At 36.8% G+C, this 16,876-nt stretch overlaps 1 protein-coding gene across 10 annotated transcripts in view; it reads right to left on the bottom strand.

Moving 5' to 3' along the window:
* apba1a (amyloid beta precursor protein binding family A member 1a) overlaps positions 1-16,876 on the bottom strand; it is a 104,947-nt gene that overhangs the window by 27,226 nt on the left and 60,845 nt on the right. For 7 of the 10 annotated variants that reach the window (XR_015491790.1, XM_087254169.1, XM_087254172.1 and 4 more), the window contains exon 3: positions 5,338-6,982. Coding sequence is in view for 6 of the 10 variants with exons in the window: in XM_087254169.1 (XP_087110295.1) it covers positions 5,338-6,915 (1,578 nt within the window). In the remaining 4 variants the exon portion in view is untranslated. Of the gene's footprint in view, positions 1-622; positions 6,983-16,876 lie in introns of those variants that run through there. The other 3 variants (XR_015491793.1, XR_015491791.1, XR_015491792.1) reach the window with 2 other exon arrangements.

Raw genomic sequence — 16,876 nt, 5'->3', positions numbered from 1 at the left:
CAAAAAAATATATAATTAATTAATAGGGTGGTCCACTTCAATATCATATTTTAAACTTTAGTTGATGTGTAATGTAGCTGTGTGAACATAAACAACACCTCTGAATGTAAAATGCTCAAAGTTCAATGCAAAGGGAGAGCTTGGTTTTTACAAAGTTAGCTTAGCAAAGCCTACAATGAACGAATTTTGCGGACTACAAAAAATACTTCCACCCCTTGTGAAATCACAAAGGTTCGTTTACCGCGCACCTACACTGCGCAGCTAGGGGCCGTGGCCAGAGGCCCTGTAACGTTACAGCAGAGGGAGAAATGCCATCCTCCTGTTTCCACAGAGCTTCTCTGTTTCTGTATTTGGGCTTCCAAATGACACAACCCAAAGACTGAAGTCCTTAGAGCTCAATATTAATTATGTTACAGAGTATTATAAAATACATAGAAATGATTTGACAAAACAGCTTCCAGAATCTCTTCCAGTTCAGTGCTGGATTCAGCTAAAATCTCCTCAAAGATGGAGCAACTAGCTAGGCTAGGCTAAGATGTCCATAGTGTATGTGTGTGAATGAATGTGTATGAATGTTTCCCAGTAATGGGTTGCAGCTGGAAAGACATCCACTGCGCAAAACATATGCTGAACAAGTTGTGACCCCAGATTAATAAAGGGATCAATAAAGGGATTAAGCCATTAATTAATTAAGGGATTAGTTAAGGGATTAATGAATGAATGTTTAACAGAGTAATGAAATTTTCATAGTATGCCTAATAGGCCTACTATTTTTACCTCTGGAGAAAGCCTTATTTGTTTTGTTTCAAAAATCATTTTAAGGTCAAATTTATTAACCCCTTCAAGCAATTTTTTTCCTATAGTCTACAGAACAAACCAAAACAAAGGTTATACAAAAACTTGCCTTACAGTATTACCCTAACCTAGTTAACCTAATCTAGTTAAGCCTTTAAATGTCATTTTAATCTGTATAGAAGTGTCTAGTGAAATATTTAGTAAAATATTATTTACTTCATCATGGCAAAGATAAAAATAAATCAGTTATTAGAAGTTAGTTGTTAAAACTATTATGTTTAGAAATGTGTTGAAAAAATCTTCTCTCCGTTAAACAGAAATCGGGAAAAAATAATCAGGGGGGCTAATAATTCAGGGGTTTTAATAATTCTGACTTCAACTTAGCTGAGGTTTAAATCTGAAAGTGCAATTGATTCTCAAGAAAAAAGAACTTCCTCAAGAGTCAATTATTTATGAGTTAAAATCTTTTGTCATTTCAAACATTCCATATATAAGGAATGTACTGTATCTTTCTGGTTAACTCTTTGTGAGGCTGTTCACATATCACATCTAAAACAGCTTGGAAAATGTGTGCCACTTCCTTTACTGATTAAAATTTGTTTCTGCTCCTGATCCCAGGGAGTTTGCCATTGCTATAACCACCATCAGCTGTTCTTACACAGGCGTGGTGTTGTCAGTTTTCAAAATAGTTCAACTTTTGCTACTGCCTTATGTCAATTAATACTGAATCTAGGTCGTTGTTATTATTTGTGCTTGTGTTAAAGAATAGAGCAATATGCTAATGATTTTAAAGGCCATGATCGGCTGGAGAAGCATAATTTTTATGTAATTTCATACATTAGCGGAGTGTCAGAGATGGAACTGATCTTGACTTTGTCAGTGCACAGTTCATATGGACCAGTATGTAAGTCAAATGTAAGAAAAAAAACCCTCCTCGTTTCTCTGTAGATGCAGAGACACAGTAGGTGCTGAGAATAGCATCAAACAGCCATGTGTGTATATCCTGTCACAAAACACAGCAAAATGTGGCGAAAATCCAACACAGTACACTACACAGTAACAGTTTGATAAAGGTGCTTACATGTTTACATTCGGAGAGCAGCATTTACAGCAGATCTTTCGGTCTATTATATTGTAGTGATATTAACTTGACTATATTATATTGACTTTTTTTTTTTTAAGAAGATGAGTGGATGCAAAAAGCTCTCAAGTAAAAAATGTTTCTTACAAACATATTTTGAGCTATGCTCTCATCATGATGAAATGCAAACAAAACTTTTGTTTGGCACATTAATAAATGCAACATTGACGACCAATGTCTCTGAACAATGCTTCTTCTTGCACTTGTTTTAATTATGGTTGGCAACACAACGTGGCATCTCTCTGCCATCTGTACACTGTAACAGTCTTCAAAGCTATATCATGCTTATTGGCACCACATTCACAATAGAGCACGCTGATTAGTTCGAACCAAATCTTTCTCATGAATTAATTATGAACACTCAAAGACGTCATGTTGTACCTGCCAGTACAGACATCCAGTCTCTACGCTGGAATTTACACAATGATTGCATGAGTGTGACGCAGCTTCAAAATTTATTTTCAATTCGGAAAAACGAATTTGTTTAAATAACGCAAAAAACAACAAATTTTTACTTTTTAGTGAAATAATGTGTCCTATAAGTGTTTTAGCAGCGTGGGACACATGCATGACTGTCAAAAAATGTGTTTGGGTGTTTCGTAAATGCAATCTTTACACATATACTCTACTCTGGCTACTTCAACAATGTTGATAAGCCATGGTAATCATTTCTTTTCATCTCTAGCAAAAAGCAGTCGACCAATCACAGCAGACTGAGTCATTGAACCAATGACCGCAGATTACAAAAAATTAATCGCTAAACAAATCAGACTGGAGTTATTGGGATAATTAGGTAAAAATAAACGCATTTATAAGAAATAGTGAAATTGTTTTGTGACCTTACATACAAATCAGCCTGTTGATGATAAATTTAATTTAATACTAACAATGGTCACACATGAGTCACATCTACTCATTATGCTGTCATAGAGAGTAATATTTGTGTTAGATATTGGAAAGAAAAAAAACAGTAATGATGCAGAGTGTCAGAGTACAAGTATGGAATTGTTGCTGTGTTTCTTATATTGACAGCTCATCTTTTTTTCATCTTGGCTTTGTCCAGAAAATGCCTGTTGTGGCTGAGGAGCAGTACAGTTGCATTTAAACATTCTGGCCATGTGTACTGTAGCACTCACAGAATACAGATGAGCACTCAAAACCACTGAAAAAGAGAGCTGTTCTATAGGAGCAGTCTTCATTTTCTAGTGACATGCAATTTGTCCGGTGCTGTGGTAGGCACCATTAATGAGACAGACTAGCATGTCCTCTCCAGAAAACAGCAGCGATAGAGTGATGAAGTCACGAAGAGAGGAATGGTACAATTCACCCAGTTGCATCTGATGGGAACAATAACCCAATTGTAAATGACTTGCATGTGAGACTGTTTTTGTTATTTGCTGCACATGATAAAGGCATTTAAAAAAGTCTGGCAAATAAAAATATGTGTTAATCTATTTGCTCTGGTTAACAGCATGAACATCACTATTTGATGTCTAATATATAACCTTTTGATGTCACTATATGAATGTCTAAAAAGTGTAATTACTCACTCTGCTTCAGTTTAGTCGCTTATTTATCAGGGGTCGTAACAACAGAATAAACCACCAATTGCTCTGCCATACAGTTGAAGTCAAAATTATTAACCCCCCTTAATTATTAGCCCTCTCCCCCTCTTTATTTTTTCCCCAATTTCTGTTCAACAGAGAGAATATTTTTTCAACACATTTCTAAACATAATATATTTATTAACTCATTTCTAACAACTGATTTATTTTTGTTTTGCAATGATGACAGTAAATAATATTTTACTACATATTTTTCAAGACACTTCTATACAGCTTGAAGCGACATTTAAAGGCTTAACTAGGTTAATTAGGTTAACTAGGCAGGTTGGGGTAATAAGGCAAGTTATTGTATGAGGATGGTTTGTTCTGTAGACTATCAAAAAATAAAGCTTGAAAGGGCTCATAATTTTAACCTTAAATTTTTTTAATCAAATCTGCTTTTATTCTAGCCAAAAAAAAAAGAGTTTCTCCAGAAGAAAAAAAAAATATTGACATGCTGCAAAAAATGACATGCTCTGTTAAACATCATTTGGGAAATAGTTGAAAAAAAAAAAATTCTAGGAACAGAGCCTAAATCTAATTCTGACTTCAACTGTATGTTTTGAGCAGCCCAGTGATGGGACAACACCTATAAACTCTCTCAGTCAAACACACTCTCATACAATTCCCCGCAAGTTTTTGGACTGTGGGATAAACCGGAGCAACCAGAGGAACATAGGGAGAACATGCAAACTTCACACAGATATGCCACCTGGCCCAGTTATGACTTGAACCAGTGACTTTCGTGTTGTTTTGGCGACAATGCTAACCACAAAGCACAGTAAATATATCACAAATACATATCTACATGTGATAAATGTAAAAACAATTTTATTGCACTTTAACGTTATTCTAGATCAGGGGATCAACCCTGTTTCTGGAAATCCACCTTCCTGCAGATTTCGGTTGCAACCCATATCAAACACACCTGCCTGTAATTATTAAGTGCCGTCCTAATTAATTGGCTTAGGTGTGTTTGATCAGGGTTGGAGCTGAACTTAGGAAGGTAGATCTCCAGGAACAGGGTTGAGCACCACTGTTCTATATAATTAGTTGGACCATAAACAGTTGTTATAGAGTGGAGGAACCATGACATAAATTTGTATGCAAAAACCCGGAAACGAGTTCGCATTTTAGCAGTTCCGGTTCCCTCGTTTCTAATTGGGAATTCATATTGTCTGTAGATAATGCCTTCACTTGTAAAGGCTGTCAAGACAGATTCATTTGTTGATTGCTTATTTTATTTAAACAATATTAGGAAGATACTGCTTACTAGTGCAGCCTGTCTCTTTCCTGCTCTCAGTAATGCAAACGTGTAAATAAAGGTGTAAGAATACATGCATGTTAACTGTCATTTTAACGTGATTCTTCATCTGAATACATGTAACTGTCATAACTGCAGTATTTACACTCCTCCATAAAATGTATAGCATATGTGACTGTATGGGCTGCTTTCCGCTGTACTTTGTGACAAAAAAAAAGGAAAATTGAATGTTGTTCTGTATCCATGATGGAACTTGGGGGCATTTGAAAGACTTGTCCCTCACACCTCATATTGTCATCTGTTAAGGTCTGCAGATCTTATCGATACACAAAAATATGCATAACACTAAAGATAAAGAAAAACATGAAACACGCCATTTAATCCCTTTAAGAGACACTCCGCAAGAAGACTATGCTACTGAAATAAAACAAAAATAACGTCAAAAACAACAATACTGTTGAAGCTACAAACTATAAACCAATGAAAAACAACACAACAGCAAAAAATCCAACATCTTTTATACTCATACTCACATCAGCTCCCAAAGATGGCTGTAGGTCAGATTCTGCCGTAGGACTCAGGTCTTGCCTCATTACCCAGATAGGTTCTTTGGGCTCATCTGGTGTGTAAGGCGAGCGGACCGTCCTTGTCTTCACCTCCTCTATTGCCTCCTTGATGTCCTTAATAGCCAGTGAAATTGCATCTCTCTTCTCACGACTGCTCCTGATGACTGGAGCTTGGTCTTCTGAAGGACTTCTGGGGAGCTCTCCTTCACTCACTGGCTCCAGGGGGTTGTTGTCATTTAATTGACCATGGGACTCTGACTCAGGCCAGTCTTCTTCTTTATCCCCATCTTTGTTCAAGCCCATGGCAATACGATCCAGGCTTTGTGAGCTCAGACTCTCCTTGACCTCTGCCACAATCTGGTCAATATCTTCATCTTGCTCGCAACTGTCTGCGCGGGGGTATGGGGCAAACTCTGCCTCCTTTTCAGGGCTGTCTGACTCTCCGTCAGATCGCTCATCATAGTGGTGGAGTCTGGACCCAACAGCTTCCTGCTGCTGATACAAGTCACGTTCAAAGAGTCTGAACTCTGGCCTTTGTTGTTGAGGAGTCTGTCCCTCAGCTCTGGACAAGGGAGCGTCTGTGATTTCTTCATAAACATGCTCCTGAAGGGTGTAATCAACATAGGGCTCAGAATATTGCTCATCTTCTGTTGCTCCTCCTTCATGGGCCTCTCCAGCTTCAGTGGGATTATGGTACATGGGCTGTGTGTAAACATAACTGGAGTAGTTTGGGTTTAGAGTCTCTGCTTCAAGAGGTCTCTCTGCATTAGGTAGGGGCTCTCGAGGTAGTGGGGGTGGCTGAGGTGGATACTGGGGTTGAAGATAAGCTGGACCTCCATGCTGTTGCTCTGACTCTGCACTCTCAGTGTACTCTTCTGCTTCTGGACGAAGTGGGATACCATAAGTGTTTTCATCTTCAGGCTCCGCTTCCAGCACCATGACTGCATCCCCCTCTGCCCGGTCTGTGTGGTTGTGGAATCCACTCTCAGTGCTGGCAGATCGGGCCAAAGCACTGCTGCCATCTCCTTCATCTTCCTCAGCTTCCTCTGGTTCTCTGGTGGGCAGCATGGTTTGCGTAGGGGAGAGGAGTTGCTGTTGTTGCTCCAGTCTGTGCTGCTCGGCTCTCTCTGCATCTCTTTGCTGCCTCTCCCGCTGACGCTGTCTCTGTTGCTGTGCCCGGAGTCTGGCCTCATTGTCCCCCTGTCTGCGGTAGCGTGTCACTGCAGGTCTTGGTATGGGCTGCTGAATGGTTTGCTGCTCTGCATCTCCCTCTTCTTCTGGCCTCCTCGCTGCATGTGTGCGATTCGTCCCTCCATTGGATCCCTCACATCTGCGGTAGCGTGGGGCTCCCTGATGTTGGGACTGGTGGTGATTATTCTCTGTGCCATGGTTTCGGGAGCGATTGGAGCGAGAGCTGCCATCTCCATTATTGTGGCGCCTACGGTGGGATGAGGGGGGCTGTTGACCCTCTGGGCCCCTACGCTCTAGATCTGCCTCAGCTGCCTCTCTCAACTCCTGGCCATGTGGTGCCTCCTGGTGGCTCATTGTTGGAACAGAGTAGGTTCTACATACAGATCATTACTTCTCCCAGCAGGGCCCCCTCAAGCACAACCTGCAGAAAAATAAACATAAACTTTGAAAACAGCAACAGTTTTTATTGAAGCAATCCATTAAAGGTGCATTTGTCTAGTTTTGCATTTTATGTGTTCAAAAACAAACTATGTAATAAAAATGTATTCATAAATGAAGTTTTACCCAAGCATAAAAATAAGAAAATAAAAGTATGGATAAGATGACAAATTAAAATTATTAAACTTTTTGAGGTACTCAACCAAATGAAGTTGGCTTAATAATCATCAACATAATGCAATATAAATTATAAAGATTTTGTGTACACAAACATGAAATGAAGTTTGGTGCCCAAACTTGGTCCTGTAGGGCCGGTGTTCTGCTTATTTTAGTTTTAAACCCAATTAAACACACATGAACCAGCTAATCAAGCTCTTTCTAGGTATACTAGAAACTTTTAGGCAGGTGTGTTGAAGGAAGTTGGAGCTAAACTATGCAGGAAACCGACCCTCCAGGACACCCCTGCTCTAGGCACATCAGAGTCATCAAGTCGATATTGCATAATGTAAATAAGTTGTCATTTATTAAGAATAAGTCAATAACTCAATTTTGACAAAAATGAAAGATAGAACCTTATAATTCTAAGGTGTTAAATTTATAAAGGTGGCCAATAATAATGGAAATCAATTTAACTCTGAATTAATCAAAATTCTGAATAATCACCATGGGGGGAAATACAGCACTAATTTATACAGTTATGTAGTATAAAAAGTCAAAATTATTATTACCCTCCTGTGATTGTTTTTTCTTTTTCAAAAACTTCCTAAATGATGTTTAACAGAGCAAGACATTTTTTCAAAATTTCTGATAATTTTTTTGTTATTTTGTTATATCATTAGTTTTATTTCGGCTTGTTCACCCAAAAAGTAGTCTCAAAATTAGTTTGTGTTCCAACAACCACAACATTTGTCAAACTATGAGTAGGAAAGTGGGACATTCAATATATTGTTTAAAGCAACTAAATATATGTCAATAAAAATTAGTTTTCAAACTGTGTAGTTCAATTTCCAATTTCACTTAATTAAAAATTTACTGTTTACATAGAGATGACTTCGTTGAAGTACACTATAAATTCAATAACTGTAGGTTAACTTTGCATGTACTATGTATTAACTATCTTTGGCCACAGTAGCTTTATATATATAGTAGGATGTATATCTATTTAATTAATTAGCAATTATGATATTAAATTTTTCTACATAATCATAAATTAATTTGATTATTTATTATTCTTTAAATGGTTGACACAGTTGCTCAGTGCTTAGCACGGTCACAGCAAAGCAAGAAGGTCTGTCAGGAAATTGAGGCCAGTTGAGTTTGCATGTTCTCCCTGTGTTAGCGTGGGTTCATTTCACTGTGGTGACCCATGATCAATAAAGGGACTAACTTGAAGGAAAACTAAATTAATTAAATTAAATTATTTTACAGCTAATTGCTTTTAACTTTTGATTTGTTTAATAATATTGTTTGGGTTATAAATAGTAATGAACAGTTTTTAAACCCACCATAAAAAAACAGACACAAAAACATTTTAGAACATTGCCTTGCTTTAAAAAGACAAAAATACAAGACAAAAATACTGTTCCTGAAAAGGACAATCTGCCAAAAGTGCTGTAACTACATTTAAATATATTCTCTTTGCTTCTCAACAAGTAACTCCATATACTGTAGTTAGATGTTTAAAAAAACAATTATACGAAGGTAGTGCACAAACACTGCTTCACAGATTATTTTGGGCAGTATCCGGTTGTATCCCATTAGATGGTGTGTTCAGGCTGCAGACAAATGCCTGACCGTGAAAACTTTCAACTCCTCCCCTCTCTATGCAACTGACTCACCCAGCATCCCTCCTGGAGAAATCCAAATGAGAGAGAGAGAGAGAGAGAGAGAGAGAGAGAGAGGGAGAGAGAGAGAGAGAGAGAGAGAGAGAGAGAGAGAGAGAGAGAGAGAGAGAGAGAGAGAGAGAGAGAGAGAGAGAGAGAGAGAAAGATATTCTTGGCACAGGTGAGTCAGGCTAATCAATCAACACTTCGGACTGAAAGACTTAACAGTGTGATGCCAGAGGGATAATTGTTTACTATTATTGATTTTGCACACAGCAGACACATCTTAAAGAGTCAGACGATAACTGCTTCCTGTCCACAAGTCTACAATGTCACCTTAAAGCAGTGCTTAATTTGTAAATGCATAATTCCTGAAACAAAACCAGATAATAAAAGTTACCATGACCGAAGTCCACTAAACAATTTCATTTTTTTCCGGAACATAGCCCTAACCCTAACATAACATATTTGTGCGAAATAATATTATTGGTCAGTCATGGATAATAAAAACATGTAGCTACAAACTTACCGCATGAACAATCTCTATTCGTGCTTTAGATCGTTTTGCTTCTGTCTCCCACTATCCTGATCCATTCGTGCAGTTTCATCTTCTCGAAATCTCTTTGAAACAGGATCATTATCAGATTTACTCATGGTTTTAAAAATGATAATATGCTTGACTGCCTCTTTGATATTTTGAAAATACAAATATTATTAAGGTAGGCCAATATGCCATTATTTATTTTTGCTGCTCACATTTTCTGGAACAGGATCGGGCAAGATCCGGCTCAAATTAAGCACTGCCTTAAAGTATGTGGAAGCATACTTTCTAGCAAAGATTACCAATCATCATTGCATATTTAGGTTTTTAGTGACTTGGGGGCTGTTCTATAAAACAAAGCTATTATGGTTAGTCAGGCTTAAAATAAATGGTGAATAATGTTCCATAAATCAAACTTACAGCTAAGTCACTAAGGCAACTTATGCTGGCAAACTAACCCATAGGCCAGTGCAAGCTAGCTCTTAGTTAACCAGAATACCATTAATATTCACCTGATAGAAATTTGATGCTGTAATTTATTTCACTTAACAACTCAATTAAGTAAATTGACTTTAAATAAATGTACTTTGAAAAGAAAGAACATTTACTATTAACTGTTAGAAAACACTAACAAATTTAAACTGTGTTTACATAAGTTTAGTTGGTTTCATTTTTCTAATAAATGAATGAAATAAACGGAAAAGAGATCATCGACTCATGTTTCTGACTTAATAATCATAATGTCTCCTTTCATTGATCCTGTAGTGGATAAGGAAGAGCTCTTTGTAGTTGCTAGTTAATCATTAAAACATTATCCTATTATAAAGCATGTTATACAAAAGTTCTTTCTGGCTGGTTATCGAATCTAGTTGATAGCCCTGCAATATTCAGCACTCGTAGAGTCTCCTCAAACTTGTGCAGCTGTTGGACAACATTATGTACTTTTGAGGCTTATATAAGTGAGAATGTAGTTGTTTAGATTGCAACTATGCAGTTTATTCATAGGGAAAGTGCCTAATTTAAATATTTATAATTTTAGAATGGCGGCAGAGACCACATAATAAGCCCTTAGAGAAAAAAAGATTGGCGTATTTTGTAACTACAGCTGATTCAAAACATAAAATTGGTGAGTGACATTCTTAGTTGATCTTTCTCTTTTCATGTTGCAGCACTGTATTTATACCATAGTAATTGTTGTGTATTGCGTGTGAGATGGGATTCATACAGGACTGTATGTATTTTGTGTTGGCCACTCTTTGTATTAACCTGAGTTACTTTCTGGTTGGTCATCTGTTTGTTTCTAATGAGTCTCCTGTTTTCGTTACCGCAGACTAGTTCAGTAAAAACATAAGAAGAAATTTCCGCATGCATTTAGTGTTTTTCTTCATCACAAACACAACACTGGGAGTGATTGTGCTGCTTTGGCTTTTGGGCTTAATTATTGTGATCGGCAGAGAAATACTGGGAAATGTCTCTCTAGACTTATGGCATTTCATGCCATTCGGCCATATGATCATAGAATGTGAGCAAAATCACATGTTTTGTCATCACATTAGACATTACACTAGAAAATCATCCAAACACTAGCTCTAAAGTGACGCTGGTGATTTAGTGTTTTTTGCTGTTCTGATGGTCAGTTGCAGATGTGAATGAATGGCGTAAGTAGTTCCTCATATATACATGATTATGTCGGCAAACTGTTGTATAAACGCAATATCACCTGAGTAGCAGTGCGATATGGCTGTATATCGCACTGGTGGAAAACTATAAGACATTCGGCCCGCAGCCTTTGTGCCAATGCACGCTTTCCACCATTGCCATATTGCACTGCTACTCATGTGATATTGCTCATATACTTTGAGCTACTTGATTTTTACACTGCTTTATTCTCCATACCTGCTCTACACAAAGAAAAACCTTCTTTAGTGTCAGATAACAAAGCAATTGGTCACATATACACTTTGTATGTAAAGAAGAAGATAAATTATGTGTGCAGTGCATTAAAGCATGCCAGGTTTTTTTTTTTTTTTTTTTTTTTTGCAATTTGATATAGAGCACATCTCTTGTTCTTGCACACATAATGTTCAATGAATTGTGACAAACTTTTAGTAATAGGAACGCTGGTTTGAGATACTTATAGGCCAGATAGCATTTCTGTGTGGAGTTTGCATGTTCTCCTCGTGTTCGCATGGTTTTCCTCCAAGTGCTCCGGTTTCCCCCACATTCCAAATACATGTATATGTACAGTGGGTAAATACAATTGGCTGTAGTGTATGTGTGTGTGCATAAATGAGAGAGTGTATAAGTGTTCGGCTGCTTAAAAGATGATGCCAGAGTAATTGGCAGTTCGTTCCGCTGTGGTGACCCCTGATAAGGGCTGCACAATATTGTAAAAATCTGACATTGCAATATTTTTATATTATACTATACAGACCATCTGCATAAAATAAAATAAATTAAAAACAAAAATAAATAAATAAACAGTGCTTTATGGTTGAGGAAGAATAAAACAGAGTTTGATTTGATGCATCCTGTTTAGACAGCTTGTCTTTAGAAGGACCAAAATGGCAGGTACTTATGTATGGTTGATGTCCCCATTATATTGGATGATTTCGGTCTTCAGAGCATTTAACTGGAAATTTGAAAAGTGTTTATTTGAGAATTTGCAAATATTTGATTTGCATCACTTGGATAGGACCACAACTGAGAACTGCAAGTAAACAATCTCATTATAACCTTACCTATTAGTTTTGTATGATGACCTGATAGCTTAATGTTCAGCAGTTTAAGAAAATATGTGCAATTACAAAAAAACACCAGCAAATTAGGAAAATACATTTATTTGTTTGACAGCACATGTGCTGCAAATCCTCACAATGCAAACACATTTTTCAAAAAAGTACTGTATTTTCACACAATGCAATCAAAGCAATAAAATGTGCTGCTTTGTTTTTTTTTATTTTTTATTTTTTTAAAGTGCTGCATTCTCACAACACAAAGAGAACGGAACACAAAAGAAATGTTTTAAGGGACCCAAAAACGTTACGGATGCCGCTGTGCCGTGACTATTGCTCAGTGAAGTCGTAGGTCATCTTTGAAATGAAAGGTGGATTTTTTGTTTGTTCATTTTAATATCCCGATTTCTGTGTCTTTAGTATCTATTAGCCTAAATAACCATTACCTAAATAGCCAGGTCCATTACGTTTTAGGGTCTCCTTGAAACATTTCCATTGTGTTGTGTAAAAATGCAGCACTTTTTTTTTATGTGTTTGCGTTTGTGAGGATTTGCAGTGCATGTGCTGTTAAACTGATAAAGATCTTTTCACAGTTTGCTGGCATTTTTTGTAATTGCACAGTTTCCTTAATTGCAGCATGTTAAGCTCTCTCTACCACTGTACCACCAAAACACTGTGCAATAATGGTGTCCATTGATATTTGTGTTGCCTGCCTGTAGCTAATTCAATTTTCCATTTAATTCCTCCGATTTTAAGATGACAACACATTCAGAAATTCAGAGACATTCACGTGATTTAACTAAGTAGACAGTCTAAGTATTAATTAAAATAAGTAACTATAAGTATCAAGGAACATATTAAAATCATGAAGGAGGAATGTCAAAATGTTTGAGCCATTTGCTGATAAAATATATTCTGTACAATAATACATTCTACAACTTAAAAAAAAAAAAGAAAAAAAGATTTTGTCAGAATAATACTGGAAAAGTTTGTCATTTGTGGTATAATTGTCAAAACATCGGATGTTACTAACTGTAATGTGATCACTAGCTACGGTTGCCCATGACTTCCCACTACAGTTTACTGTTTCAAACAGACAAATGGCAAAATCTGCTTTTCAGTCATTTTCCTTGATATTAGTCCCTTTATTTATCAGAGGTCACCACAGCAGAATGAACTGCCAACTTATCCAGCATATGTTTTACACAGCGGATGCCCTTCTAGCTGCAACCCAGCACTGGAAAACATCCATACAAACTCATTCACACACACTCACTATGGCCAATTTAGCTTATTTAATTCACCTATAACACATGTCTTTGGACTGTGGGGGAAACAGAGCACCCGGAGGAAACCCACACCAACACAGGGAGAATATGCAAACTCCACACAGAATCACCAACTGACCGGGATTCGAACCAGCAACCTTTGTGCTGTGAGGTGACAGTGCTTAGCACTAAGTGCTAAACCTTTGTTTTATACAGGGATATTCCAATTATTTAAAACCAACAATAGAAAGAAAAATAGATATTGATTCATTCCGATGACAAATATCAACAAATATCAACCACACCTAGGTTCAGACTGCTAAAATCTGTGCTTACAAAAACTTATGCAAATGAGTATTTGAAAATAACCCTGAGAAGGAATCAGTCGTATGTGCAGCATGGCCTGAAAACAGCATGAGTGTGAAAGCTCACCTGTGCTAGAAAGAGACAAGGAGAAAGAGAAGACAGTCTAAAAACGTGCTGAAGGTCACTTATGATATTAGAGGAGCTGGCAAAAAGACTGCTGATACAGAGGAACACCATGCCACTTTCAGCCATCAAGTTCTTTCGCTCTCTCTCTCTCTCTCTCTCTCTCTCTTACACACACACAGTCTTCAGTCTGTGTGAGCAGCAGGTTTTCACAGCTCTCTCTCCTACACAGTGGTTTACCAACAAGGACATATCAGCATGACCTCTACTGCTGCTCTCAGAAAGCATGTTGACATGAGAGAATAACTATAGTGTCATGGTTTTGTGTGCCAGTAATATGTACACATCCTTATAAGAAAAGAAACTGGTAGAGAAAAGAGATATCGTCACAAAACACTAAATTAAATTATGCCTCCAACAACTTGCCAGTCGACAAAAATAAATGACTAAATACAATAAATAAGCAATTAGCAAGCAGCAACAATTAAATCAATTCACAAAAGACAACAGCTAATCCTGATCTACATTTATCTTGTTTTCAAGATTCACCCACTGATACAGTATGCAATCATTGGCCTAAATTAGCGAATAGCACTGGATTGGCCCCAGTGGCAATTCTAGTTTAAATGCCACCCTGGGCGAACCACCCCATAAGGACGCCCTACCAGCTGCAAACCAGTACTGGCCAATATACCGCCTAATATTATTATTAATATACAATTATTATTCTACATAAAAACAGAAATCAATCCTAAATGTAACTGAAAAACAATGTAAAGAAAGACACAACTGGAGTGATTTGCAGAGATCACTTAAGAAAAGTTTAGCATGAATAATAATCACAATTCTATAGAATACAAATATATATGTTTTATGGAATTATCTGTTGTCTTTGACCCGACTCATGGCCGAGAAAGTCTTACCTCCCTGACTCATTATCCCATCTTTTTAATCCATAGCCATGCAAGGTCAAAATAAGATCTTCATCATGTAAACTTTAGTTTTGTCGCCTTATCATACTCGCTGCGTGCCGACAACTTTGCATAAAAGTTGCACCAGCTACTTCGGTTTCAAAGCACATAGACAAGTGTATTTTATCGGCGTGACTGTAAACAACCAGGAGCAGAGCAGCACGTGAATCGCACAAGAATCGTTTTCTCCGTGCGTCAGTTTGATTTCACAGGCATTGTTTCAGTAACACATACTGTAGAGAGTAACAAACTTGCGCATGCAAAAGACTCTTAATGTGAATGGCCCCTAACATCTTTATTTTGGGATTAACAATATAAATCAATATACTTTCATAAAGTAAATGGTATCTTTTGAGATTTTGCTTTTACTGGGGCTCGTTTTCCCCAGTCACCGTCTCCCTGATGCTGCCCTGGGCGATCGCACATAACTAAATCCGCCACTGATTGGCTCTCATCTGCCTTTTGAATTGCATTAAGTATTTCTGGCATTTATTCAATAGGACGTTGGAAACATTCCCTGTAGATCTTGGTCCATATTGACACAACAGCATTACATAGTTGTTGCAGATTTGTCTGCTGCACATGCAGGATGTAAATTTCCAGTTCAAGCACACCTCACATCTCTATTGGATTGAGTTCAGGTGACTGTGCAGGCCATTTGAGTTTAGTGCACAAAGCAGAATCATTGAATCACAGCAGAAATTGAAAATTATCCAGCCAAACTTACGCACCACCCTTCTGTTTCTTGAGCGGTACTTGGTAGAATTAATTACAAAGCAACTGTTTACTGTAATTAAATAATTTTTCCAAAAACACAGTAAAGTATTATTTTAGATCATTTAATTACAATTGCTTACCTTAATGTAGATAAATTATAATAATGTTTATGTTACTGAGACGTTATTCTAAAGTTGCAACTATTCCTCATTTACTAACAGTTAATAAATGAAGAATAATTGCAACTAGAATAACGTCCCAATAACATACATAAACTATTAACTGACACTTAAAAAGTCTTTAGTCAATAATTTACTAACAGCTTGTTCATGATCGATTACTAATTTATTAGGTATAGTTATAAATCATTAAAATACAGTTAACAAGTCGTTTATAATGTGTTAACTAACAGCTTGTAAGTTATCTACTGGCCATCTTAAAAGTGCAGCTATAAATAATTAACAATCTATTAACTTTTATTTAACAAGTCATTTATAACTAATTTACTAACAATTTATTAATGGACTATTGACTAGTCATAACAGATAGTTATTCTAAAGTGTTACCAAGAGGCTTCAATCCCGGTTTGTGAACGTTAAATCAGGTTTATTTTGTACATTAACATAACAGATCTCCATAAAGCAGTGGAGATTAACCTGTATCCTGTCACATATGCGTGAAAAAACAGTGCAAAGCTAAACGCGCGCCCTGTTTCCCTCTCTTTCTTTCTGTGTGTGTGTCTGCACTACATGTTTTTGTCTCTGCGCTGTGTTTCAGCTTAAAGTGACATTTAATGGCACAACTAGATTAATTAGGTCAACCAGGCAGGTTAGGGTAATTAGGCAAGTTCTTGTATAACAGTGGTTTGTTCTGTAGACTATCTAAAAAAATGTATAGCTTAAAGGGGCTAATAGTTTTGACCTTAAAATGTTTTTTTTTTATTTTTATTAAAACTGCTTTTATTCTAGCCGAAGTAAAACAAAGACTTTCCCCAGAAGAAAAAAATATTATCAGACATACTGTGAAATTTTCCTCGTTCTGTTAAACATCATTTGGGAAATATTTATGAAAGAAAAAAAATTTGAAGGGGAGCGAATAATTCTGATTGCAACTGTATATTTACTGTATATATAAATTAATCCTAAATGTAACTGTAAAACAAGCTAAAGACACAACTGGAGGGATGCTAAAATAATTTAAGAAATCTTTTGCATGAATATTAATTTAATTAGAACAAAATTCTATAGACAATTCTATCGAATATAAAAAGATGCTTACAGAATTGTCTGTTGTGTGTTGTCTTACACCTGACTCGTGGCCGAGAATTAGCTTTGAGTCTTACCTCCCTGACTCGTCATCCCTTGTTTTTACTTCATTCAAAAAAAAAAAAAAA

This window comes from Danio rerio, chromosome 5 (assembly GCF_052040795.2).
Source record: "Danio rerio strain M-AB ecotype USA chromosome 5, GRCz13ab, whole genome shotgun sequence".
In the NCBI taxonomy this organism is placed as follows: domain Eukaryota; kingdom Metazoa; phylum Chordata; class Actinopteri; order Cypriniformes; family Danionidae; genus Danio; species Danio rerio.
Note: the sequence above shows the minus strand (reverse complement) of the source record. Positions and strands in the feature narration are given on the sequence as shown.